The sequence below is a fragment of the Leopardus geoffroyi genome, chromosome B1, assembly GCF_018350155.1.
Source record: "Leopardus geoffroyi isolate Oge1 chromosome B1, O.geoffroyi_Oge1_pat1.0, whole genome shotgun sequence".
NCBI lineage: Eukaryota > Metazoa > Chordata > Mammalia > Carnivora > Felidae > Leopardus > Leopardus geoffroyi.
This window is the reverse complement of record NC_059327.1, coordinates 34,740,115-34,767,517: the sequence shown is the minus strand read 5'-3', so window position 1 is coordinate 34,767,517 and position 27,403 is coordinate 34,740,115. Positions and strand designations below refer to the sequence as shown.

At 51.8% G+C, this 27,403-nt stretch overlaps 1 protein-coding gene and 1 long non-coding RNA gene across 5 annotated transcripts in view; one reads left to right on the top strand and one right to left on the bottom strand.

The window, feature by feature from the left end:
• The first annotated feature begins 606 nt into the window (after positions 1–606).
• On the top strand, positions 607–22,693 carry RHOBTB2 (Rho related BTB domain containing 2). 3 transcript variants are annotated; one of them, XM_045457177.1, is made up of 10 exons: positions 607–729; positions 8,332–8,533; positions 9,222–9,325; positions 9,845–10,030; positions 10,656–11,677; positions 11,985–12,103; positions 13,756–13,906; positions 17,604–17,692; positions 18,512–18,617; positions 19,922–22,693. In XM_045457177.1, exons 1-10 carry the CDS (start codon positions 674–676, stop codon positions 20,137–20,139), a joined length of 2,253 nt encoding a protein of 750 aa, XP_045313133.1. In that variant the 5' UTR covers positions 607–673; the 3' UTR covers positions 20,140–22,693. The 3 variants fall into 3 exon arrangements, with proteins under 3 accessions (XP_045313133.1, XP_045313150.1, XP_045313142.1); XM_045457194.1 differs by lacking the exon at positions 19,922–22,693 and adding an exon at positions 18,976–19,913; XM_045457186.1 differs by lacking the exon at positions 607–729 and adding an exon at positions 3,715–4,302.
• Positions 22,635–27,403, bottom strand: part of LOC123587445 — a 58,014-nt gene continuing 53,245 nt past the window's right edge. For both annotated transcript variants that reach the window (XR_006707320.1, XR_006707323.1), the window contains exon 3: positions 22,635–25,535. This is a non-coding gene — a long non-coding RNA (uncharacterized LOC123587445). The remainder of the gene's footprint in view (positions 25,536–27,403) is intronic.

Here is a 27,403-nt window from a genome sequence, read left to right as displayed (position 1 = left end):
AGATTGTGACAGACCATTTAAGGAAGCTGAAAGTGGGAATCTCTGCCTCTTACTATGTTTCCAATTCCTCCCTCCTCGCTCCCCCTCCAAATATTTCCCTCTTCCGTTCTAAGCCTTTGTGGCCATCAGCTGATATTTTGCTGAATCCAATTTGGGTCAGGAGCTTCTTCAGGAAGAAGGATGGCTAATAAAACATAGGTCTTCCATGCTAGGAGCCCTTATTAGATATCATTGCTGGATGAACCTGACCCAACCCTTGTACATGAGAAAATAGATTCAGAGACAGGAGGGAACTGTCTAACGTCGCATAGCTGTGTAAGGACAGAATCCAGGCCTCCTAGTGGACAACGGACTGCTCTTTTCAAATTACCAAAACCAGTTCAGAATGCGCAGCATGGGATGGACCATGAACCCGGTTCTTGTCCCTCAAGGAGCCTCTTGATTCCCTGGGGTGGACTCTGTCTTGGCCTCCAGGCTGAGTGTCTCAGCCCAGTGGGCCTGAACAGAAGGAGCCACACTCCTGCCCTGAGTAGATCCTCTGTTTTGGGCTGACTGACCTGGGCACTACTTTGGGTAACTTACAGCTATTTATTACTTCTCTCACAGTCTTCCCCTGGGCTGCCCCATTCACTTCTGTCCAGCCCAGGCAGGAGCCCGGAGGGAACACAGAGCAATGGCTACCCAAAGACAAGGCCACTACAAGCTGTGGAAGACCTCTCTGGACAGCATGTGAGTAGCCACTGGGTGGTGTCAAGTCCCTCCTCATCAGGTTCCCCACCCAAACATTCGTTCATCCATCAAGCATTTATTGAGTTCCTATTACATACTAGTTGCCAGACCAGCAAGAAGGAAGCTCTTGAACAAGCATGGTCCCTTCTCTAAACAGTTCTCAGTACTGTGAGGGAGAGAGAGTGAGACCCAATGATAAAACATTGTGATTGGTATTATTAGGGGAGCACAGAAGAAGGGGAGGGAACCTTGCAGACTTTTAGGGAGTATTCATGGTAGGCTTTCTGGAAGAAGTGACATCTAGGCTGAGGCTTGAAGGATGAGTAAGCATTATCCAGGTGGAGGGATGGGAAGGAGAACAGTGTTCAGGCTGAGAGACCTGTTTGAGCAAAGGTGTAGAAGGGTTCTGTCTCTTGTGAGTACTGGTGGTGTCCCCTGAGCCCTGGGCAAGGAGGCTGAGAGACTCTAGACTTTCCAGATTTGGCTCCTTCACCCTGACCAGCTCTGCATGTTGAGATGCCTCTGCTTTTGCTCTCAGCTGGTCCCAAACACAGGGTGGCAATGCCATGTGGCTCAGACTGCACACTGCTGGGGAGGGGGACAGACTTTTACGTCAGAAGGCCTGTGGGGTGGGCTTAGCAGAGGGTTGAGTGTTCCAGGAGAGGGTAGAGAGAAAAGAGACCAGTAGCCTACAAACCGTAGAAAGGCTGGAGCTGCCTGTGAAACAAATGGAACGTGCAGGGTGGAGGAGGACGCACCAAGCAGGGTCTGCAGAGCTTGGGCTGGCACTGAAGAGGCACCTTCAGAGCCACAGAGAGAGGAAGGCTTGTGGCGTTGGCTGAGAGCCTGCTGCATGGGTGCCTTCTTGAGAACCAAGAAGGAGAGTGTTCTCCCCAGACTGGGCCTCCTGCTCACCAGCTTCAGAAAATGGCAGCTCATGATGTCCTTGAGGAGGGTGGTTATGGGGCTAGTTGGAGCGGGTGCCTTGTGGGGACAGGCTCAAGGGGTTTACGTCACTGGGAAGGAGGAGTCACAAGAGGGCCCTGGTGAGGGAAGGGATGTTGAAGGAGGCTCTGACTGGGAATGCCGGAGAGGTGATGCTATCAGGAAGGACTCTCATTTCAAGAAAAGCTGAGAAAGAAGATTGTGTGCAAAAAGCAAGACAGGGAATTAAGTTGTTGTCCCTCAGCGGGAGACCCTGGCTCTGCCTGAGGCAGTTTGCCAAATGGGAACAGGGGGTGCAATTTCATTTGGCCAGCCTTACACCTTTGAACCCCCACAGGGTAGCCCGGTTGGGCAGGGGGGTTCGCAGGCTCAGCTGGCTCTTTTCCCAAAGAGGGAGGAGGCATTGGCTCCATACAGGCAGGCCTAGGCGCCCATGGTTTTGGGCAGAGGGCAGTTCTGTTTTCCTTCTGTGTTGTGTGAAACGTGAAGCCAACAGGCTGGCGCTCTGGAGCTGGGTGGGGGCAAGCGGGTGTCAGTGGGAGAGGCCATGGCCTCTGTGACACCCACACAGAGATGTCATGCTAGGCTGTCCTCTGGGGCAGGGACCTCTAGCACACAGAAGATGGGCTGAAGCTCTTCAACGCCAAACATGTGGGAAGAACACACCTGTACATGGTTAAGTTTCTTTCCAACGCGTGTATTCCAACCAATACTTTCTGTTCTTATGGAGACTGAATCCTCACTAGAAGGGTCAGGCGGCACCCTCAGTCATTCTTAACCTCTTCTCCAGCTCTGGGTGGATTCAGAAGGAGCGGGGGTAGCATCCCCCACCAATCAGGCACTTATTGAACATGGACCAGGCCAGAAAGCACATTTATCACAAATACCTTAATGGGCAGCTTCCAATTATATGCATTCATAGATGGAAAGCATGCTTCAGAGAATACAAAATTCATTTTTTATTTGGCTTTTTTTTTTTTTTTTTTTGGCAGTGGATTTCTCTTCCTGATCATATCTTGCATAAACTAGTATTAAAGTGGATTTGCATTCTCAGAGCACAAGTTGGAGGGGGTTAGGTGGGAGGCATGTCAGTCTCGACTTTAAAAATTGTCCAGAGGTTATGACAAGATGGATCAAACTGGACTGAGCTGGCTGCTGTAATTACCAGTAGTCAAGATCATCATAATCAAACCAGCCTTGAACATATAAACTTCCTTTGGGGACTGCTCATATTACAGATGTCACCCCTTATAATCTCTTTGTTTTACAGAGGAGTAAATCGAGACGGAGAACTCAAAGGTGTCTTAGGCACTGTCTCTGGGGCTAGTGTCTTCATGGCATTTCTTTTAAGAGGTCAGAAGATACTGGTAAACTCTAGGTGGCAATAGGATGGGGGTGGGATGGAAGCAGAGACTGCTGAAGAGGAGGAGAAGATCTCGATGGGAAAAGATACAGGCGATACAGTGACCCACTCTAAAACTCATGTGCCACAGCAGTCGGAGGCACAGGCTTTAGCTAGCTGCACGGTGGTGATCAAGGGAGGAAGGCCCTCAAGTGCCAGGAAAACTCTCAAACCAGAGTAGGGCCTGTATGGAAACGCTGTGTTCCTCTCCCCAGGGGCAAGGGGTGGAGGCCTGGGTTTAAGGGACAAGGAAAATATGTCAAGTTCCCCTTCCCTAACCGGCATCCCTTCCAGGGCTAAGATGCGTCAGAGTTCTTTGTCAGCCTCCCGGAGGAAAGGGGAAAACCCCGTGGGAGTCCAGCGAGGTATTGCCCCTTGCCAGGTAGAGGGAGGAGACCGCCACCGGTGGTGAGCAGAGACCCTCCCAGCCGCGTGCCTCCGGGCGGGGGGAAGGGAGGGAGGGCGGGAGGGAGAGAGAGGCCCCGCGGGGCGGGGCCGGGGGCGGGGCCGCAGGGCACCCAATCCCCTTCTTTCCCCGCCCCCTCCCCGCCCCCAGACCCCTTTCCACCAACCGAGCTCCGCGGTGGGCGGAGCCTGTCACGGCCGTCGCCCTGGGTGCGATTTTTTTCCCCCTTCTCTTCCTCCCTTTCTTTTTTTTTTTTTTTTTTCCCTTTCCTTTTTTTGTGAATGAAAAAAGGAGGTCGTGAGCGGTCCCCGGGACTGCAGCGCTAGGCGTCTTCGCGGCCGCGCCTTCGGAGCGGGCCGGGCGCGTAGCGGCGGCGGCCTCGCCCCTCTCCTCAACTGCGCGTCGCTTCCAGCCTCCGCAGCCAGAGGACCCGCGGCGGCGGCGCGGCCCAGCCGCCCGAGGTCTGAGCGGCCGCGCACAGCCCACTCCGGCGTGCCTCCATGACATTGGGCGCCCGGGGCGCGGGGAGATGCTGATCCGGAAGAGGCAATGGCTGCAGTGCCGCGCGCGCGGCCGCTCCCGGCCCGCCGTCCGGCCTGGGCTGCTCTGTCAGAGTTTCTGATCTAGCGCGACCCGGGCCCGGAGCCTGTAGCAGCAGCAGCAGCAGCAGCAGCAGCAGCAGCAGCAGCAGCGCGGCGGCGCCGGCATCGTCCTAACTTGCACGCGCGGAGTGACCCCCAGACATTTCACTAAAATGAGCGTGCTTAGCAGGAAGAGATGTGTTCCTTACACTAGAACTTACCCCGTCACATGTAGTGGTGTAAGTAAATGATTAATTTCTATTATGGCCGGGTTGCAAGCTACCTGGAAACGCGCCGCTTCGCCCTCCTGTGCCCTCCCGGCCCTATCTGCTTCCCTTCTGACATTCCCTCCGCTCCCCTTCTCCCCTTCGGCATAGCTTTGTCTGTTGGGGTCTCGGGGGGCGTGGGACTAACCTTTTCCGGGCTTTTCTAGGGAAAGGCGGGTGACTTGATTGCCTTGGCGTGTCGTGGCCTTCCCCTCTCCCCATTTTTAAAATAAATTATTTTTATTTCGTGTGTGTGTGCAGAGCAGCGTGTCAGGAAAAAAGGTCCAGAGTGGTGGAAATGTTTCTGTTAAAAACCAATGGAATTTGGATGTTTTGCTCGCCGTTCCGGACATGTTTCTTTCAACCCAACTCCATTGCAGTCTGTGCATCAGAGTTCTGGCAAACTATGGGAGAGATGCTTAGCGTTGTTTGTTGATGTCTGAGAAGGCTTTTTCATGTATTTAGGTTTGCATTTTTTGTCAATACGATCATTCAAGATCCCTTTGAGTCTTGCTGCCCATTGGATCTGCAGGAGGGATTCATCTCCCCACCTTTCCCAATATTACAATGTCAGCAACCCACTGGCAGCCTCTTTTAATTCCAAGGCCACCCTCTCTGGTCTTCTCTTCCCGATTCTCCCTTCCTATCCATCCTTCTCGATTTTTACCTTCATTTTCAGGATATTCCTCCCTTTTGCATTTTGTAAGATGCAGGATGTGGGATATTGGTTGCTAGGAGACAAGCCAGGCTCCCAGGGAGATTCTGTCGTTTCCTTGACAACCAGACTAGGGCAGCTACAGATGAACAAGCCTCCTATCAGCTGTGGGAGGGAAAGGGGGGCTTTTCTGGGCTCTGCAAAGAGTGTGTGTAGGGGTGTGGGGGTGGGACTGGGAGCCGCTGAGGGTTGTAGCTAATCTGAGCACACCTTGCCTTTTGGCCTGGCCTGAGTACAAAGATCTAGGAGAACAGTGGATAGGAGGCTGTTTGTGGAGAGAGGGACAGGGATCATGGGACAGGGTGGGGAGGGAGGATCTATGTGATTCTGGGATCACTGAAGGAGAGGAATGAATTGGGGGTTGTGATACCCAGGGCTGGATGGCAAGGAAGCCATAGTTTATGGTGGTTAGTCTAGAGGCTCTGAAAGAATGAGGATGTGGAAAAGTCTAGAGTCATTGAAGGAGAGTGCCAGGGAAACGGAAATTGAGAAGCTCATTGAATGGGTTGTATCATCATACATCAGCAATGGTACAGTAAAGTAGCAATATTCTAGAGCAAAAAAATTACATTACTGGTGGCTTTGGCGTGCTGTCTCCAGTGCAGGATCCGCCTTTAAGACGGGCCTGATTCGACTAAGAGTTTTGTCTGCTGGCTTAATTGGGCCAGTCTGTATCTTAAAAAGAGATAGAATTACATATATAGATATGTAATCTAGCATTATATAATACCAGATTACATAAGAAGACAAATACCTCCTTTCTGCCCAGACTCTCTTGGCACGAATTCACCACGATTTGGGAAACTTTCTTCCAAAGCCCTCATACCCATTTTCCAGAAGGACAGACTGATGCCTAGAGAAGTGAAGTGATTTGCCCTTTCCTAGGTATGAAGTTTCCTAGAAATGAAGTCCCGCAGTCAGGACAGGAGTGGAGTGGGTGAAAATGGTAAAAATAAGGAGGAGGTCCAAGGACAAGCAGGGGAAGGCTGCAGAGCAGCTGAAGAAGGGATGAGGAGAGGCTGTCCAGCCTGAGTAGCACCCAGCAGGTCTGCTGTCTGAACTCACAGCAGTGTTCCTCTCCTACTTGTTGGTTGGCTGTCCCCTACTTAACCCTTGAGGTGCATGAGGTGTGCAGGGGTATTTTAATCATAAACTCTCTGATTTTGAACTTGCATTGCTCTGCTGGTGTTCTGGCATCCTCCTCGCCTTCCAGATGCTCCTGAATTGAAGAACTGATGCCCCTCTTCCATGCCTCCCCATCCCCCCTTCTGCTTACACACCCACATGCCATTAGAACCTAAATTTGAGAAGGAAGTTCTATGGGCTAGTGGGTTTTAGTCTCCTACAGCTAATCGTATTTGTATTTGGGATTCGGTCTGTTTTGTTCTTCAATTTATAGAACAGAAACTACAGCCCGGATGATTCCTTCCCAGTTGTCTGACTTGAGACCAGGAACCATCAAAGTGGGGTTCCTGGTCCTCAGCTCAGGAGAGAGCAGGGCGGAGGCAAGGTGGTGGTTAGAATAACGGCTGCCCCTGAGGAGGGTGAGGTGGGTAGAGGAGGCAGGAGGAGTCCTGCTCTGGAGAGCGGGGAGGGACTGCATGGAGACCCCTTGTTGTTTAGAGTCCAGTTCCTGTAAAATTCCAAGAAGGAGGGGGTGCTTGTCTCATTGAAAAGTCCTTGCTGCACTTTTTGCTTAGGTTGCTGAGATGTATCTACTCGCGCAAATCCCAGTTGCCATCGTTACTTGGATATTTCAGTTCTGCATTCCTGCAGGCTGGCATCCAGTTACAGCCCGGCAGGAATGGAGCTGCTTTGTTGCTGCTGGTGGCCTTGCTCTCTTGCTGGATGGCTCAGCAGTGAGGGCATCTGGACTGCCTCCAGGACTCTTATGAGCTCAGCCTTCCTTGGCCTAGGAAGGAGTCCTCCAGTGTGCTCCAGCCCCCGGCTGACTTCGTGCACCCAGGGACTGTGAGCAGGCCAGTGACCTAGGTGAAACTGAGTTTCCTAATAATGCCTGCCTTGCCCAACCCCATCACCCTCCCCTCTCCCCTTCAGGAGAGTAGACACCACTGGGCGACTGCCACCCAAAGCCCCCTAAGCCCTCAAGCTGAGGGGCCCTTCCTGGTGACAGCTTTTAAACACTGATATGACACTTCGACTACCAAAGGGCATTCTGTTTGTTAATTTGAGCCATCCCTCTCTGTGGGTGGATAAGCCCTCCTTCTGTGCCCAACACGGAAGGAAACCGAGGCAAGCATTTGCTTGGACATTCCAGTCCAAGTTTCTGGTCCTCTGCATCTCCCAGCAGTCCCATCACCCATGCAGCCAACTGAGCGAGCACCCTTCCAGGAGCGCCAGCTGTCTGGGGGCTTCCAGCCTGAGAGCCCTCCTCTCTAGGAATGGGGAGTGTGGAAGGGGGCGTATCTCCCTTTCCCTGAGGCTGCCTGCAGGTGATTACAGGGCACACCTGACTACCGGTGGCCAGGCCCCCTGACCATGGAGTATACAGTCACAGGCCCATGTTTATCCCCTCTGCCATCTCAAAACTGGGCCTGCAGCCGCGCGAGCCATCCGGGCAACATGACAGGCCCAGAGGAGGGGAGGGGAGGCCCACGGGCTGCCCAGGTGCGTCCAGGAGCCTCTCCAACCCAGAGGGACTGGGAAGAAAAACTCTGGCATCTCCCTGAAAGAGGCTGAGGACTAGCGTTGAAGGGGAGCCACAGACAAGCCAGGGTTTGAAAATCTACCACCAGGGAGGGAGACAGGCAAAAGTGGAGGCCAGGAGAGCTGCCACCCAGCTTTGACAAGTCCATTAAATTTTAAAGTGGCCCTACCCTCAGGCATGCTGGGAAGGGGTGGGGACCTGGCCGGGACTCTGCTTCTCTCAGCTGTTTGTTGTTCTGCTGCCTAGAGGAGGAGAGCGGATGATGAGTGCGCTTCCCAGGTGGACTCTCCTCTTCCTGGGAGAGTGCGGACAGGCCTGAGGCAGGTTCTGCCTAGGGTTCTCTCACAGGCCTCCCCCAGCCAGGAGCCCAGCGGGAGGATGGTGGTAACGGGAGGCAGACAAGTGGTTTATGTGGTGGAACCACTCCTCTCAGCCTGAATGGGCCCCCCATTTCTTAGGCCCCACAGAACTATTGCCCAGATGGCTGCCTGCTCCTTTCTCTCCCTCTCTGCTCAAATGCTGGCAGAGGGGCCGGTCCCGGCTGAGGAGAGCCGCTGGCCCTGGCCCTCAGGGGGCTAGTGTGTGGAGCCACCTTGACCACTATGCTCCTGTTCCTCAGGTCCCAATTAATGGATTCTGACATGGATTATGAAAGGCCAAACGTAGAGACCATCAAGTGCGTTGTGGTGGGAGACAACGCGGTGGGCAAGACCAGGCTCATCTGTGCCCGGGCCTGCAATGCCACGCTCACCCAGTACCAGCTGCTTGCCACCCATGTGCCCACGGTTTGGGCCATCGACCAGTATCGGGTGTGCCAGGAGGTAAGGCTGCAAGGCCACTTGGCTGGGGGTCCCACCCTGCATATCTGGGCTTCTTCCCAAACCATGGCTCAGTGTCTCCAAACTCGGCCGGGCCTGTGCTCAGCTCACGGAGGCCCCTGGGGATGGGGTGGAGGCAGCTGAAGAGGAAGGAGCCCCTGGAGAAAGGTCTGAGGTGAGCCCACCCCAGCGAAGGGATCCTTAACCATCTGGGGTTTGCATGGCCGGGCTGGTGCCTAAGACCCAAGCTTTGCCTGGGACGCAGCATCTTGTATAATCACAGCCCCCAGTAATGGGGAGCACTGAGGGGAGGGAGGCATTGGAGAGCTGAGGGCAGAGAGGAAGAGAGAAGCTGTCGGCCAAGACCAAAATCAGAGGCTTGTTATTTGCAGGTAAAGCTGGGAACGGGGCAGGCCCCCTGAGCTCCCTTCCACACCATGACAGTCGGCCCTCTTAGAGTCCCTTCCCGGCTGGCCGGCTTAGAGGCCGCTCTTGCCATTGAGTCTGTAGAGGTGGCCCCTGGATATAGTGCTGGGCAGGACACACAGACAGAGGTATTAGCTCTGTCCCTCCACCCCCATGCTGTCTGGGACCCTCAGGGCTGAGTTGGCACCAGCCTGAGCTGACTTGTGGGGGGCCCCTAGAACTATTGCCCTCGATTCCCACTCCTCTCCCCTGGCCCACCCCACAGGTGCTGGAACGCTCCAGAGATGTGGTAGATGATGTCAGCGTCTCCCTCCGCCTCTGGGACACCTTTGGAGACCACCACAAAGACCGCCGCTTTGCTTATGGGAGGTAGGTAAGGCCTCTGGTTGCCTACAGGAAGCCAAGTGGGTAGGTTTTCTCTGCTTTCCCAAGGAGGGAGCAACACTGTGGAATTTAACCTGGGAGGAGGGAGCAGAGAAAACAGCATGGCAAACCCTCACAGGGGAGGCAGCCCGGGGTGGTGGAAGGAGCTGGGTTTGGAGTCAGGAGGCCAGGTTAGACTCTGAGCCCTGCTACCTATCAGCTCTGTGACTATGAGCAATTAGGGGAACTGTTCTAAATGATTTTCTCAGCCATGGTTTGTGAAATGGTAATTTCTAAACTGTAAGATAGCTGTGAGGTCAAAATGAGGGTTTTTGAAAGCTCTCAAATGCTACATTAGAAGTGCTGTCATCATGCATTCTGTGTAAAGTCATGTGAGCAGATACATATGACAGATGTGGGACTGTAGCATAGGGGTGGGGTGGGTATGTGTGTTCTCCCTTTTTCCAGGAGCAGGTAACCTACCACTAGCTTTCTCTGCCCATAACCTCACTCTGCCGCCCCCAGATCCGATGTGGTGGTTCTGTGCTTCTCCATTGCCAACCCCAATTCCCTCCACCATGTCAAGACCATGTGGTACCCAGAAATCAAGCACTTCTGCCCCCGAGCACCTGTCATCTTGGTGGGCTGCCAGCTGGACCTGCGCTATGCTGACCTGGAGGCTGTCAATAGGGCCAGGCGACCCTTGGCTAGGTGAGGGGTGTGGGTGCCCAGGGAGGGGGAGGAGGAAGACAGAGGGAGGGGGTGCATCTCCATGGCTCCCTGTTCAGCTCTGATGGAATCCACTCAGCCTCACACCTTACCCTCCGTTTGAAGCAAGCCATATAGGGGGCCAGAAAGAGTTCCCATTCATTTATTCATTCATTCATCCATCCATTCATTTATTCATTCATCTCTTATACCTTGTGTGGGTAATACTGGGCTAAGCACTATGGGAGAGAAGGTGAAAAAGAGGTAGTCTTTGCATGAAAGGGGCTTATGATCATACTGAGAGATGAACTCGATGTTTGAACATGTTAAAAACCAATGTGGAACATTGCATGCTCATTGCCAGAAGTTTCTGGCAGCGGGTGGGACGGGGGCTCTGGCAGAAATACGGAAGCCTTCCTGCAAGAAGAGGGGATTGGAAGGGGACTTGAAGGACTAGTAAGATTTGACTAGACAGAGGAAAGGGCAGGAGTGGGGCAGAGACAGATCTTGAGCAGAGAATCTCCAGCCCCCTGGAGAACAGGCAGGCTCTGGAGAGCTGCCTCTCCCTGCCCTGCCCCTCCTCTCTTCCCCCACCAACATGTTTAGTTTTCCTTCTTGAACCTCCCAGGCCCATCAAGCCCAATGAGATCCTTCCCCCAGAGAAGGGTCGGGAGGTAGCCAAGGAGCTGGGCATCCCCTACTACGAGACCAGCGTGGTGGCCCAGTTCGGCATCAAGGACGTCTTTGACAACGCCATCCGCGCCGCACTCATCTCCCGCCGGCACCTGCAGTTCTGGAAATCCCACCTCCGCAATGTGCAGCGGCCTCTGCTGCAGGCGCCCTTCTTGCCTCCCAAGCCGCCTCCCCCCATCATCGTGGTGCCAGATCCCCCCTCCAGCAGCGAGGAGTGCCCCGCCCACCTCCTGGAGGACCCGCTGTGCGCGGATGTCATACTGGTGCTGCAGGAGCGGGTGCGCATCTTTGCCCACAAGATCTACCTCTCCACCTCCTCCTCCAAGTTCTACGACCTGTTCCTCATGGACCTGAGTGAGGGGGAGCTGGGGGGCCCCTCGGGGCCAGGGGGCCCCCGCCCAGAGGACCACCGGGGTCACCCTGATCACCACTACCACCATCACCACCACCACCACCATGGCCGGGACTTCCTGCTTCGGGCGGCCAGCTTTGACGTATGCGAGAGCTTGGAGGAGGGCGGGGGCTCGGGTCCTGCTGGGCTCCGCGCCTCAACCAGCGATGGGATCTTGCGGGGCAATGGAACAGGGTATCTGCCAGGGAGGGGTCGAGTACTGTCTTCCTGGAGCCGAGCTTTTGTGAGCATCCAGGAAGAGATGGCTGAAGATCCTCTGACCTACAAATCCCGGCTGATGGTGGTGGTAAAAATGGACAACTCCATCCAGCCGGGGCCCTTCCGGGCTGTTCTCAAGTACCTGTACACCGGGGAGCTGGATGAGAACGAGCGGGACCTCATGCACATCGCCCACATTGCTGAACTGCTTGAGGTCTTTGATTTACGCATGATGGTGGCCAACATTCTCAACAATGAGGCCTTCATGAACCAAGAGATCACTAAGGCCTTCCATGTCCGTCGGACCAACCGGGTTAAGGAGTGCTTGGCAAAGGGCACCTTCTCAGGTACGGATTGTGCTTAGGAACTGACTGCCAGAAGGCAGGGAAGTTCCCTCCAGTTTGCCTTCTCAAGAGTCCAGGTTGGTCTGATTAGCATTCTGAGTCATTCATCTCAGCTGCTGATGTCCTGGAGATGTGGTGGCTCTGCTCCTGAAGCCTAGTCCCCCAAGCCTGAGAGCTTGGTCACATAGCACTCCACAGCCGTGGCTTCGGAAGGAAGTGGGTTGTCTGGGCACGGTGGCAATCTTTGGGGTTGGTTGTCCCACATTCTTTCACCACATCCTCACGTGATGCCTCTTCTCCTCCTGGACAGATGTGACTTTCATCCTGGATGATGGCACCATCAGCGCCCATAAGCCCCTGTTGATTTCCAGCTGTGACTGGATGGCTGCCATGTTTGGGGGGCCATTTGTGGAGAGTTCCACCAGGGAGGTAAGGCCAGGATGGGACTGGGTGGGAGGGAGAGCCAGACCTACACACTTCGCACCTGAGGCAGCTGCTATTTATTGGTACTTTCTTCGGCACCGACTGTGTGCTTGCTAACCGCTGAGTGACCAACTCCAGAGACATTTATGATAAGATCGTTCCCATAGCCAAGGATTTTACAATATATTCGGGAATTATAGTAACATCTTCACTCTATGGTTTAGAAGGCACTTTTGATACATTATCTCCTGTATCACCTCACACATATGGCATAGTGTTCCCACTTTATAAGGAAAGTGAGGTCCTTGAGGAGTTCAGCGTCTGGTACAAAGTTACGTAAGTAGAAAGGAGAGGTTCGGACTTCGAGACTTCCAATTCCTTGGCTCTATACGTTGTATTTTGCTTTCTCCCTAACACATGTGAACCAACTGGAAAAAGTTCTGTGTGTCCTAAAATGAATCCATTATTTTTTTTTAAGGTTTATTTTTTTATTTTTGAGAGAGAAGAGGGAGAGAGCACGCGTGTGAGAGAGCAGGGGAGGGGCAGAGAGAGAGGGGGACAGAGAAACTGAAGCAGGCTCCGTCTTGACAGCAGAGAGCCCATGTGGGGCTCGAACTCACAAACGGTGAGATTATGACCTGAGCCAAAGTTGGACGCTTAACCGACTCAGCCACCCAGGCGCCCCTTCTCTATTTTCTTTAAGCTCCTGTACCGTTAATTGTCCATCACTCAGCCTCGCAGTTAACAAGGTACAAGTTTGTGCAACCGCACGAGGTTCGGAGTATCCACACAGTTTTCTCGACTGGTCTTTCTTTCAAGTGTGGGGACCGGGTCTTGCACTTGCGCCAAATCGTCCCCACCCCACCCCACCCCCCATCCACACTGGTCCCTCAATAGAGCTCACCAAACACTTGAGCGAAAGACTACACTAGGACTAACACAGCATAGCGTCCTGTGACACAGAATAGGAATTTCTTAATATTTCTGGGAAGGAAGCCCTTCCGGAAGGCTAAGTGGAGGGTTGAGATGTGAGTTGGTCTCTGACCCTTGAAGCGTGAGTGGGATTGGCTTCTGTGAGTGTGAGACCAGGCGCTCCCCGGAGCCCCGGGGGCGGCCAGCCCTGCGCACTTCTGGGTACCATAGAAGCAGCTTCAAAGCTCCAGACGATTTGCACGCCGCCTGGGGAGACTTGTGCCTGATGAGAAAGCAGTTTTTGTTGCAGCACTGCTCTGAAGAGATCCCAGGGGCCCAAAGCAGCCTCTTCAGGCAGCCAGAGAGAAGCCGATCCCGCTCGCACTGCCCTCTGCAAGGCCAGGAGGGGCTGGGGTGTGGGTTCAGGTGAAAGGAAGGATTCCTTCAAACACCTTCCAAGCCAGCATGGCTTTGGAAGCATGCCAGTGAGAATCTAGGTCCCGTTAAAAGCTGTCAGAGCCCTGCTCACTGGTGCTGTCAGCACATGGGCTCCGTGCAGGGTTTTGCTCTGGGATGCAGGCCTTTGAGGGCTTCCCGAGTCGGTACAGGGGCAGCGGCGGGATGGCTGGCCAGCCTGGGGGAGCCCGGCCCGTGTGGGCCAGGGCCTTTTGAGTTTCTCAGACCTGAGTTCCTCTTTCCCAAAAGCTGGACCTCACTGAGGCCCTCTGTCTTCCTTCCCCCTGCAGGTGGTGTTTCCTTACACGAGCAAGAGCTGCATGAGGGCAGTGCTGGAATACCTCTACACGGGCATGTTCACCTCCAGTCCCGACCTGGACGACATGAAGCTCATCATCTTGGCCAACCGCCTCTGCCTGCCACACTTGGTTGCCCTCACAGGTACGCGAGGATCTCCCTGGGGGAGAAGCCAGGGAAACCCCCAGAAGTCATTATTTCTTCTCTCGCCTGTCTCCTCCCAAGGGACAGGCTGCTAGCACCAAGGGAATGTGTTTACACCCAGTGAAATATGTCGATGCGTATTGGGGTTTGGAGAGGACACAGATGTAAAGAAGTGAGAGAGACGTGCTTGGTGGTGTCACGTTGTAGGCTCTCCGCGAAGGGTTTTGGGCCCAACCGTCTTGTCTCCGGCAGATGACAGCGCCTGGTGTTCTCCCAGCTGGGTCTCACTCTGGCAAGCTCAAGTCAAGAGGAATAGAACGCAGTTCCTCACTCCCCATCCCCTCTTGGGTCCTTCTCCTCCTCCTCTGCCTTCTTTCTTTTCTCTTCTCTTCTCTTCTTCTCTTCCTCCTCCTTCTCTTCCACGTTTGCTTTCTGGTTCTTCTTCCAGAAGCAGACAATAAACATTGACCTGCCTAGTTCCTTGAAAGACCATGAGAGCTCAGCTTTTAGAAAAGGCCAAATGCAGAGGTCCTCGGGATGGAGCAGGGCCTGAGGCAACAGGGACACTGAGCAGCAGGCTGTTGGGGGCCAAGGGGCTGCAGGACAGGAATGGTCCAGATGAAGGGGGTCTGGGGCCAGTGATGCAAGCAGGCAGAAGGCTCCCGTTGATGTTGGAACTGGCATTTGTGCTGTGTTGGTGTTGGTGTTGGTGCCTGTGCTGGTGTTGATATCGGGGTTCATGTTCTTGGGCAGGTCAAGGGACAGAGAGCAGGGCCTAAGATATTGAGCTGAGATTAAGGGAAGGACCTAGCATTAGAGCTGCTGGGGCACTGTACAGGTGATGAAGACTGGGACTTACAGATGAGGAAAACAGCAAAACCGTGATGAGAAATTAGTTATAAATAAGATGGGGCTTGGTCGTAGGAAGAAGGAAGAAATCGCCGATCAGAATTGGAATGTTAGGGGCGCCTGGGTGGCTCAGTCGGTTAAGCGTCCAACTTCGGCTCAGGTCATGATCTTGCAGTTCGTGAGTTCGAGCCCCACATCGGGCTCTGTGCTGACAGTTCAGAGCCTGGAGCCTGCTTCCGATTCTGTGTCTCCCTCTCTCTCTGCCCCTCCCCTACTCATGGTCTGTCTCTCTCTGTCTCTCAATGATAAATAAACGTTAAAAAAAAAAAAAAGAATTGGAATGTTAGTTGGGAGCCTAGTTGGAGACACAGAAGGCTTTAGGGTGGGGAGCAAGAGAGAGGCTTCTAAAGATCACAGCTGAAACAGTAAGTCCACCAGGACTGCCTGTGAAAAGAGGTGTGGTCTTCACAGAGCACAGACAGCTCCCGAACTCTTGGACCGAGTAATTCAACTTTTTTGAAAGACTATCTCCAAAGAAATGACCCAAAGGCAAAATATGTATAAAGATATTTCTGTAAGTTTGCCTTATCATGGTGGGCAATCAGAAACAAGTGAGCCATCAAAAATGTTACACTGCACTGCCACATGGAAAGGCTTGTAGAAAATACCGTTGAATGACTCGTCCTGGGAAATGGCCCATAAACACTACAAAACATACAAGCCTGTGTTGTGTATGTACCCTGTCACGGATTAGCAGCAAGTGTTGAGCGTGGTACAGTTGGTGATGCTTTGTGTTTCATGAGGTATGCTTTCTATGAAGTTATTAATTCAAGTTTAAAACTTCTTATTGTTCAGTATAACACAAATACATGAACTATATGTTTAGCTTCATGAATTATTATAGACTCAAATGACCCATATCAGGAGCTAGGCCCTTGCCAGCCACAGCAGAAGCCCTCTGCCTGTCCACCCGAGTGCCGGGTCCTTCTCCCTCCTCAGGAGTAACACTTTACCTATTAGTCTTTTGTAGGGTATTTTTTATGGCCTCACTGCCTTACTCTTCATAGTTTTATCTTCTAAGTGTGCACCCTTAAACACTATAGCATGGTCTTATCTTTTATATGCCTTTTAAATTTCTTCTAATCTAAAGGTTCCTTGTCCATGATTTTTTTCCCCCCTTGCAACTTATCTATTGGGAAAAGCCCACTGATGTTCTAGAAAATCTAGATTTCACTGATTGTTCATTGGTTCTAGAGGCTAGATCAGATTCATATTCAATTTTCTTTTTCTAAGACTACTTCATAGGTTGTTTTTGTTTTGTTTGTTTGTTTGTTTGTTAAGATTTTATCTTTAAGTAATCTCTACACCCAACATGGTGTTCGAACTCACAACCCCAAGATCAAGAGTCACATGCTCCACTGACTGAGCCAGCCAGGTGCCTCATTTCTGTTTCTCATCAAGAAGCTTTCTCTCTTTTTGCGATGTTAACAGCCACTGAGTGTCAATGGGTCCACTAATTTATTAGGTGTTGTGAAATGGTAATATTCCAATTCAGGCATTCCTTCTTTATCTGTTGGAATCCTTCTAAAAGGAGAGAAGCTGCCCTCCTACTTTTTGTTTACCGAGTAGTATGGTTTCATACAGGAGGGGCAGGTGTATGCTTGACTGTTTCCTCTTCACTGACCAGATTTCAAGATACATTTGGTTCCCATCACCTTTGGAGAGTGCCCCGTTAGTTTTTATTTTTAATTTTTTTTTTGAGACAGAGAGAGACAGAACATGAACAGGGGAGGGGCAGAGAGAGAGGGAGACACAGAATCTGAAGCAGGCTCCAGGCTCTGAGCTGTCAGCACAGAGCCCAACGCGGGGCTTGAACTCACGGACCGTGAGATCATGACCCAAGCCGAAGTCGGACGCTTAACCGACCAAGCCACCCAGGCGCCCCAGGTTTTATTTTTAAGGATTACTACCAACTTTTAGATTTGAATGCACTTGATCGGTTTCAAATAATTGCAGTTACTTTATTAACACTAAAGTACTGCACCGCACCTTTTGCCAGCAGGGATCTCTTCAAGTTGGCATCGGAGTGAGCTTTCTGGTTATGTGGAATGACAAGATGTTCCAGGTTCGTTTTGTACATTTCCTGCCCTGGACCTGGAATCAGCCATTTCTCTAAGAAGTCTGCTTCTTATAGGAAATGGTATTTCCAGGCTATAATCTGTATATGAGGGATGCCCATTACCAATGTATCATTTCGAGCTCTTGTTTCTAGGTTTTTTCCATGGACTGAGCTGGGAAGTATATTTTAAAGATACCTCATGAGTCTATACTGATACGGTTAAACTTCAGGATTAAGAGTGTTTCCTTTTTCAATGTAAATGTTTTAACATAAAATGTAAGGTTAGTACACAATTTGTTCTAAAATCTAAATTAATACGAACACTTAGGTTTAATCCATAGTTCTAATTTGTAGTTCTTGGCAAAAGAGAGAACTCTGAGACTTACTGCCGTCTCCCGTCCATATCAATGGCTGGTTCCACTGGGGGCTTTTACCCTACATATATCAGACTACTGGGTGCGACATACTTAGTTTGAACAATTCTCTTACATGATCCTGACATCCACCTTCACTCCCCATCCCCACTACACTGGGAAAGTCTTGCTGTAATCCCAATTTCCTCACTGGTGGGAGCAGACTTAAATTGGCTATGGCCTTTCTCGGCCTGTTGGGACTTCCACCTGGCCTCATCTCTCTTTGCCCTGCAGTGGGGTCCCTGCCAGAGGGTATAAATGAGTACATATCCACTCATGTGGTTCTTCGGCTAATTCCTGGCTGTGTGTGTCACAGAGCAGTACACAGTGACCGGGCTGATGGAAGCAACTCAGATGATGGTGGACATTGATGGAGATGTCCTTGTGTTCCTAGAACTGGCTCAGGTATGACGGCTGGGGAAGGGATCTCTCCAACATTCTTGACTCTGGGCTCTGTATGCTCATTGGCAGCGACTGGGGAAGCCTGGGAGGCGGTGGGCAGGAAGGGAGCCCATTTTTAGACTTGATTCCCTGATTCGGCAGAGCCTGTCTCATCCTTCCTGCCAGAGGATACACTCTGACATGCCGAGAGGAGAGGCTGGCCATGGCAGGAAGGGACTGAGGCATCGTGCAACCATCAGGCAGGGGAAGGAAGCCCAGTCTCGCGTATAGACATAGTTTCAGCCTGCCTTCGGTCATTGAGGACCCTTCCTCTAATATTAGCTGCCCACCTCCTCATCCCCAAGCAAACAAGCTAAATCTCCCACTTTGGCCCTCTGAGTGTAGGAATTCTACCACCAGAAGTTAGTTGATGAAGTTGGAGTTGCGGCTCTGAGGCATTTAGACGCAGCTGGGAAGGTCAGCTCTCTAAGCCTGGGTGTCTACACCTTAGTGCAGACTGCTTTGGTCCCTGATGGGAGGAGGGGGGCATCTCTGGGGTGGGATCTAAGGAGGACGGACACGGTAAGAAGGCACCACACACAGCTGTGGATGTCCTGGATGCTGGGGGCAGGACAGAGGTGACGTGATGGTGGTGGTGGTGCCAAAGAGCAAAGTAAATGTTTTCTTACACTTTGGCGTGGGTTTGCCTCTCGAGATGGGCCCTTTACAACTGCAGGGCCATTGCCTATCTACACCAAAGCTGTGGCTCTGAAGACAGCACTAGGTGTCTGTGCAGACCCTGCCCTGGGGTTCCAGCACAGATGCTCTCCTGTTTGTCCCCAGTTCCACTGTGCGTACCAGTTGGCCGACTGGTGTCTTCACCACATCTGCACCAATTACAACAACGTGTGCCGCAAGTTCCCGCGAGACATGAAGGCCATGTCCCCAGGTAAGCATCTCCCGCAGGACCTTTGCTCCACCCGTCTGCTGAAGGCGCTTCAACCTGGGTCCAGACCTCTGACTCGACCCGAGGGCATCTGACGGCTGCCAAAGATCCTTGGGCTGAACTTGACCTTGCGGGTGGGGAGCAGCCTGCAAAGGTGTATCCAGCCAAGCAGAGGGAAGCCCAGGCAAAGGGCAGGGCAGCTGGGGACGTCGAGCGATTCACTTAACTTCTCTGGGCTTCTATTTCTCACGAGTCCAAAGAGGGTGTTGGACTTTTGGTGTTTTTCAGACTTGGGTTTTTTTGTGTGTTTTTTAGTTGTTTTGGCATTTTGGTATTTCAGACTTGATTTTTTTTTTTCCAGAGTTGGTATTTTTCAGACAAGACTCCACAATAAGAAATGCATTTTATGTTGGGAGCTGGTACACATATAAAAAACTATACAAATTGTTTTTAAATGCTGCTCATGACCCACCACGTTGATTTCACAACCTAGAAAGGGCACAGCTTGGACAACACAGGTCCTGGTATCCTCTGAGGTCCCTGCGGTCCTACCTCTGCTTAATGAATGTCTCGAAGTCCTGGCGCCTGAAAGGAATTGCCCGAGCCCCGGGGAGAGATGTTTTGGCCTCCCCAGGTTCCTGCCAGCCATTTCTTCAGGTCTCCACTGGGCACCCTCCACGCTGTGGTGCCCTCCTCCCTGCTGCCAGGCTGTCCCTGCACCCTCCCGTCCTCCTACCCTTGGTCTCTCCTTTGCACCCTTGTGGCATTTTCTGTGTAAGGCACAGCTCCAGCCACATCACTGCCCTGGTCTAAACCTTGCATGCCCCCTCACGCCTTCCAGGATCAGTCCGAACCCCTCAGCCTAGCCTTTCCTTTAAAGGCTGACCCTCTTTGTACTCCTGCAGCCCTCCCTCCCGATGCTTCCCTCAGAACCCAGCTCCACCAACTACCTGTGCCATGCCCAGCACCCTGCTGCCCTCCTCCCTCCTCGTGCTCCGTCCCAGCCTAGTTCATTGCCAGGGCATGTGAAGCCCATCTGGGTGTGCCCTCTGCCTTTAAAGTGCAGCATAGTGGAAGGACCTTTTCCCAACGCTGTCGGCCCCACTGCTGGCATTGACTTTCTTCAGGAAGCCCTGCACCTGCACCGGGGGCTCTGAAGGCAGGGCTGATACCCGGATGGGGGCCGCTGCAAGTCCCCATGGCAGTGTGGGGGCCGCCGTGGGCATCCCTTGGACACCCTCCATGCCCCAGCCCTCCTCTCTCCCCTTCTCCTGCCCTCTAACTACGGCCCTACTGTTCTGCTCCAGAAAACCAGGAGTATTTTGAGAAGCACCGGTGGCCGCCTGTCTGGTACCTAAAGGAAGAAGATCACTACCAGCGGGCACGGAAGGAACGTGAGAAGGAGGACTATCTCCACCTGAAACGGCAGCCCAAGCGGCGGTGGCTGTTCTGGAACAGTCCGTCCTCACCGTCCTCTTCTGCGGCCTCCTCGTCGTCCCCATCTTCCTCCTCGGCTGTGGTCTGAGACGCTGCCACCCTCTCCTGATCCCGCTGCTGTTCTCCCCACTCGCCTTCGCCCCTCTGCTCTTCTGCATCGTCCCTTCCACCTCCCAGGGACAAGGGGACCCGCGTAACCAGGACCCTAAAGGCAGGGCTGTTCTCACCAGCCAACACAGCTCAGCAAGAGAGGAGGGGGGCCTTGTGAATCAGGACAGGGACCCCTGCGGGGGTCCCCAGTTCCAAAGCAGGGCAGGAGGCGGACGACTGCTGGGAGGTGGGGAGCAGGGAAGGAATGGAGAGCTCTGGCATCTGACTCTGGGTTGGAGAACGCTGGCACCCGAGCGAAACTCTCCCGGCCATGAGGCTATGTGTCTTGGTCTGCGGAGGCGGCCCCCTCCCAGGACGCGGCAGCACGCAGGGAAGGTCCTGTCTCTCTTGGCCACTTTTTTCCATCAATGGACCTGAGGGTTGCAGATGTTTTGTGGGTATTTCCACACGGCGCCTACTCAGATCCTCACTGGAGAAGTCAGGGTAGAAATTAAGCCTTCAGCCCAACTCCAGGCTTCCACATCCTGGGGTGCAGCTGCCGAGGCCACAGGTGGAAGGCTTGCACTCTGCAGCCATCCCGCCCTCCCTAGGCGGTAGGCGTCTGGGCCTGATAAAGGATGGCAGAGACTGTTCAGAGCTTCAGGCCTCGGAGCCGTGCCTCTTGGTGCAGTGGGAAACTTCTCCCTCCCCCATCCCTCCCCACTCAGATCCTGAGGTGGGAACCAAAGGAAACAGCTGAGACAGGGGGAGAGGAGAACGTGGGTGGTGGGGTCTGGGCGCAGCAACCCCAGGCTCTCCTGGGTTCCTCCTCCTGCCTCTGGTTAGCATGGCTTCTTAGCACGGTGGGGCCAAATTAGCAAAAAAAAAAACAAAAACAAACAAACAAACAAAAACAAAAAAACCCCAAACAACAACAAAATCACCACCAACCAAAACACTTTAGCCTCTCTATTCCCTCAAAGGAAGAAAAATACATGAAGATCCTGTATAGCTTATGCACAGGGGCCTCCATGTTTGATGACATAGAAGTTTTGGTTGTAGAATTGATTCAGTGCCTGTCAGGCAAGGACTTGTCACTGTCTGTGACTGAGGATGCCCTGGCCCTGCAGGCTTGCTCAGAGGACAGCAAAAGTTCTGACTTAACATGCTGGGATTGAGGCTTCAGGGGCAGGGGCGGGGTGGTCTCAGGGCTCAAACGTGGCATTGGACCCCTACTTTGCCTATCTTGAGAATCAGTTATCCCCCCTCGACTTCAGAGAGTGACTTCACAGGATGTGAATGTGTTGGGGGTCAGAGGTCAGGGGAAAGGACACCAATTTGGAGAAAAGGAGTCCCTGTAATGAAGGAGCACAGGGCATAACCTCACTTAGCAGTGGTTTGGGGTAAAAGGGAAGGAGGGGGCAAAGCAAGGTCAGTCCCAGGAAGAGAGGGACAAGACTGGAGGATTGTGGGGGTTAAGACAGCAGCTTGCAGCTCCATGGGGAAAAGCTGGGCCACAACTGACCTCTCCCTATTTCGTGATCCTGACCCATATTTCACCCCCCACACCATTTTTAGACTTAAAAGTCAGAGTCCCGCTGATGATGGGTGGAACCCTGGGGTGGGCTCCACCAGCAAGACCCTGGCTTTAGGTCTCGGATCAAACAAACCCAGAAACCGAGGAAAAGTCTGCAACAGCTTTGTGGTGCCAAGACCTAGAGATCTGATGGTAAGTCATCAGGAGAAGGAGCAGGACGTGGCAGGTCTGGAGTGGCCGTGACCTCTGTTGTCTGAGCTGCAGACTTCTCCAGAGCCGTGGCTGCCTCCCCTTCTCTAGGCTGGCTGGCTGGCAAGCCAGACCTGTGCTCCTGCCTGCTGAGTTCTCACCCTTGGCTTCAGGGCGAGGTTGACTTGATGAGCCAATGAGCAGGGGCAGGAGGGAGTGTGCAAGGGGGGTGCAACTCTGCACTTTGGCTCTTGGAGAAGGGAGCCAGAGGTGGGGCCCGGGGCCTCCCAGGAACTCTTGATGAGAGGACAGAGACCTCACGTCCAAGGGGAGGGGAAATGGGTGTCTTCAAGCTTGCAGGGCTGAGCAGTGTGGCCCACTGATGAGGATACAGGAAGGCCAAGGGGAGGGAAAGTCAGGGTGGCCCAGAAGGTGCAGGAAGCCCACAGCAGAGGAGCCACAGGACCACCCCAGCAACCAGGGTGGGCTCACCCCTCAGGGACCCGCTGCCTCTTCCTAGCTGCTCTGTGGGAACCCAGCAGGCCCAGGGGCAAGCCAGAGATGCCACCTGGGGAGGCTTGGGGGAGCCAGACCAGGGCTAGTGTCCTCCCAGGGGGAAGGGAGGGAGGAGGGGCTTAATTCCAGTCCCCCGGGAGACAGGAAGGGCAAGTCACAAGAACACACACCCCTGTACTTGTGTCACTCAAAGCTGCTTTAGTGGAGACTGGGAGGGTGGGGGAGAAAAAACACACACACCTCTTTTTATATAAGGTTTCATATTTAATTTGGTCATGAATTCATAAATACATGAGTATTTTGTACCTAATGGCCTTCCTTGTATTGTTTGATATTGTCCAACAACCTCTTCAAAGGTGGCACCTTCCACTGGAGAGAAGCACGAAAGAACACCAATCACTAATGAAACACGTATCAAGTGCCTATTGAGCGCCAAGTGCCATTTGGACTGGATCGGCTTCGTCCTCTGACGCAGCTTACCTTAAATGAGTAAGCATGACAAACACTGATGAGGCTAATCCTTTGGATGGGCGCTCAAGTCCTCTTGGGAAAGGGACAGGTGAGCTGAACCTTGAATGACAAAAATTCCTGGCTCCTCCTAAAGATACAGTGCCCCACACAGAAGGGACAGCAGAGGCAGGAAACACTCGCGTCTTCCAGGAAAGGGAAGGGACAGGGCGGGGCCTCTGGAAGGAAGTGGGAGAGAGACAAACAGCAAGGCCGTGAGGGTTGTGCCCCCACAGAACTCTACTAGAACACCGAGACCCTGAAAGTGCCCAGACATTCAGGCGATTCCAGTTTGGGTCCGGCCATACCAGTCTGGGGACACACAGACCTTTGAGATGGAAAAAACCAAGGGCCCCGAGCATGACCTCTATAGCATTATCCCGCCATGACTGGAATATAGATATGCTGGAAGGACTGGAGAAGGAAAATGGGGCTGAAGGGTTACTCCTGTGACCTGCAGCGACACATGACATAGAACCTATTTGCCGCTCAGATCTAACCCATCCCCCGCCCCCACCCCATCCATAGGTGAGAAGGAGGCCCACGCCTGACTGCCCTCAGTGTGTTTGGGAGCACCCAAACACAGGGCTACACGTGGATACCACTTCCCCTCACTCTCCTTACTTGGAAACATCTGCCTAGAAATAACATAAACACTCATACAGCCACAAAATTATGTTGAAAAGAGCGGGCACTTTAGAAGTTTCTGGTCATCTAATCCTGGAAAGCGCTAACTGGGTATGAGGGAGCACCGAACCCACCAGTGCCATCCCTAGAAGTGGGCTTTTTCATCTTCCCCCTTTGTATTCCTCCTCATTTCATGGTGGCCTCCTCCCATTCAGGTGACTTGGGTAATCCAACTAATGAGTACATTTCAAAAGGTTCTTCATGCTCATATAAATCTATACAAAAATATAAAAACGGAAGAGACACATCTTGTAGCCTTAATAGTTACACATAAGTAAATGCACACATCCGACATGACTGCATCTTACAACATAATAAATGCAAGTAAAACGTGCAACGCTGTTAGGAGGACAAAGTGCCACGAATTGAAAAGAATGCCACCCTAAAACAACTCGCAGTGCACATGCAAACTTGAGCGGGCATTCCTTAGAGATACTGCAGGTTCGCTTCTAGACCACCCCGATAAAGCGACGATCACAATAAAGCGAGTCAAATGAATTATTTGGTTTCCCAGTGCATCCAAAGTTATGTCTACACTATACTGTAGTCTATTGAAATGTGCAATAGCATTATGTCCAAAACGATGTATTCATTAAAAAATACCTTATTGCTAAAAAATGCTAACCATCATCCACGCTTCCAGCGAGTCATAATCTTTTTGCCGGTGGAGGGTCTTGTCCCTATGTCGGTGGCTGCCGACTGATCAGGGCGGTGGTTGCTGAAGGTCGGGGTGGCTGCGGCAATTCCTGAAAATAATACAATGAAATTTGCCGTGTTGATCGAGTCTTCCGATTTCCCTGCAGCCCGCGATGCTGTTTCATAGCACTTTACTCACAACAAAACTTCTTTCAAAATTGGAGTCAAGCCTCTCAAACCCTGCCGCTGCTCTATCGACTGAGTTTATGTCATGTTCTGACCCCTCTGTTGTCATTTCAAGCATCTTCACAGCATCTCCACCAGGAGTAGCTCCCACCTCAAGAAACCATAGTCTTTGCTCATCCAGAAGGAGTAACTCCTCATCCGTTCAAGTCTGCTCATGAGACGGTGGCAATTCAGTGCCGTATCCAGGGTCCTCTTCCAGTCCCGGCTCTCTCGCCGTTCCCCCCGACACACACCCACAGACACCTCCGCCACCACAGTCCGGAAGCCCTCACGGTCCTCCATGGGGGCTGCGATCGAATTCTTCCAAACTTCTGTTCATGTTGCTATTTTGACCTCTTCCCGTGAGTCACGAATGATCTTAATGGCACCTAGAATGGTGACTCCTTTCCAGAAGGTTTCAATTTACTTTGCCCAGATCCATCAGAGGAATCCCTGTCTGCGGCAGCCATAGCCTTACAACATGCGTTTCTTAAATAATAAGACTTGAAAGTTGAAATGACTCCTTGACCCATGGGCTGCAGAATGGATGCTGTGTGAGCAAGCACAAAAACCACGTTCACCTCGTCGTCCATCTCCATCAGCGCTCATGGGTGACCCGTGCACTGTCAGCGAGCAGTGGACTTAAAACACTCAGTGAGCAGAAGTGTGGTCATTCAGGCTTTGTTGTTCCATGTACAGAGCACAGGCAGAGTGGATGGATTTAGCATCATCCTTATGGGCCCTCGGCCTTCCAGAATAGTAAATGAGCACTGGCTTCACTTGAAGTCACCAGCTGCCTGTCCTTTGAAGCTTTGAAGCCAGGCATTGACTTTGCCTCTGTAGCTGTGAAAGTCCTAGGTGGCATCTTCTTCCAACAGAGGCTGCTTCACTACGTTGTAAACCTGTTGTTCAGTGTCGCCGTCCTCATGAATTATCTGAGCCGGATCTTCTGGAGAACCTGCGGCAGCTTCCACATCAGCTCCTGTTGCTTCGCCTTGCACCTTGATGTCACGGAGACAGCTTCTGTCCTCAGACCTCGTCGACCAACCTCTGCCAGCCTCAGACTTTTCTCCTGCAGCTTCCTCACCTCTCGCAGCCTTCACGGAATTGAAGAGAGGGCATGCTGGATTAGGCTTTGGTTTAACAGAATGTTGTGGCTGGTTTGATCTTCTATGCAGACCACCCACATTTTCTCAGTAACAACAACAGGGCTGCTTCGCTTTCTTATCATTTGTGTGTTCACCGGAAAGCACTTTTAATTTCCTTCAAGAACTTTTCCTTTGCATTCACAACCTGGCTAACTGCTCGGTGCGAGAGGCCCAGCTTTTGGTCTATCTCAGCTTTCGACGTGCCTTCCTCACTAAGCTTAATCATTTTTAGCTTCTGATTTAAAGTGAGAGACATGTGACTGATACTTTCACTTCAACACTTAGAGGTCATTTTGGGGTTATTAATTGGCCTAATTTCAATAATGTTGTAAGTCAGGGAATATGGAGGTTCAAGGAGAGGAAGACAGATTGGGGAAAGGCTAGCTGGTGGACCAGTCAGAAGACACACACCATTTACTAATTGAGTTCACAATCTTATATGGGTGCAATTCGTGGCACCCCAAAATAATTACAGTAATAACATCAAACATTACTGATTGTAGATCACTATAACAAAATTAGTAATAATGAAAAGGTTTTTTTTTTTTTTTTTCAACATTTTATTTATTTTTGGGACAGAGAGAGACAGAGCATGAACGGGGGAGGGGCAGAGAGAGAGGGAGACACAGAATCAGAAACAGGCTCCAGGCTCTGAGCCATCAGCCCAGAGCCTGACGCGGGGCTCGAACTCACGGACCGTGAGATCGTGACCTGGCTGAAGTCGGACGCTTAACCGACTGCGCCACCCAGGCGCCCCAAAAAGGTTTTAAGTATTGCAAGAGTTATCAAAATGTGACACAGAGATACAAAGTCAGAAAATGCTGTTGAAAAACTGGTACCAATAGACTTGCTCAACTCAGGGTTGCCACAAAACTTCAGTTTGTAAAAAATGAAATATCTTTGAAGTGCAATAAAGGGAAACATGGTAGAATAAGGTATGCCTATAACTATAATCCACATAGAATCTTACTGTACACATTACCACAGTTCACTTATCACACTCAACATTTCACAAAAATTATTCCAAGCACATTGAAAAAGTTCTAGAATATTCCAAGAGCTGTATGGTTTGTTTTAATTTAAATTTTAGTTAGTTAGCATACAGTGCAATATTGGTTTCAGGAGTAGAATTCAATGATTCATCACTTCCATACAACACCCAGTGCTCATCACAAGTGCATTCCTTAGTATCCATCATCCATATAGCCTATCTTCCACTCATCTCCCCTCCATCAACCCTTAGTTTGTTCTCTATCATTAAGAGTCTCTTGTGGGGACACCTGGGTGGTCCAGTTGGTTAAGCATCCAACTCTTAATTTCGACTCAGATCATGATCTCACAGCCCGTGGGTTAGAGCCCCAAGTTGGGCTTTGTGCTGGGCTCTGTGCTGATGGTGCAGAGCCTGCTTGGGATTCTCTCTCTCTTTCTCTCTGCTCTTCTCCTGCTGGTGCACATGCACTAGCCTGCTTTCTCTCTCTCTGTCTCAAAAATAAATAAACATTTTAAAAAGAGTCTCTTGTGAAGAGCTGTATGCTTTTGAATTAGAATTTCTTCAAGTATTCATCAAGTATCTGCTCTTTCTTCCAGGCTGGTGTCCACTTATACTTCCCCTTCAAGTAGAAAAGGCAAAAAGGGAAGCTCAGATTCTTAAAAAGAGTCTTTGCACTCAGGACACGGCAGAGCCTGTCCCGCCTTCTTCATAGATGCACTTTCTGGGGCCTACCAGGCAGTCCTGGATTCTCTGCAGTAGGGTGTTGATGGAAACATCCTGCCTGGTTTTGTTGAGCCAGGTCACCAGCATTTCATACAAGGCACCC

What these genes read in the sequence shown, in the direction of transcription:
- RHOBTB2 (XM_045457177.1), top strand. Translation starts at nt 674, where the DNA reads ATGGCTACCCAAAGACAAGGCCACTACAAGCTGTGGAAGACCTCTCTG. An exon ending in TGTTCCTAGAACTGGCTCAG is followed by an intron (nt 17,693 to 18,511) that starts GTATGACGGCTG and finishes GTTTGTCCCCAG; the next exon opens with TTCCACTGTGCGTACCAGTT. An exon ending in CATGAAGGCCATGTCCCCAG is followed by an intron (nt 18,618 to 19,921) that starts GTAAGCATCTCC and finishes GTTCTGCTCCAG; the next exon opens with AAAACCAGGAGTATTTTGAG.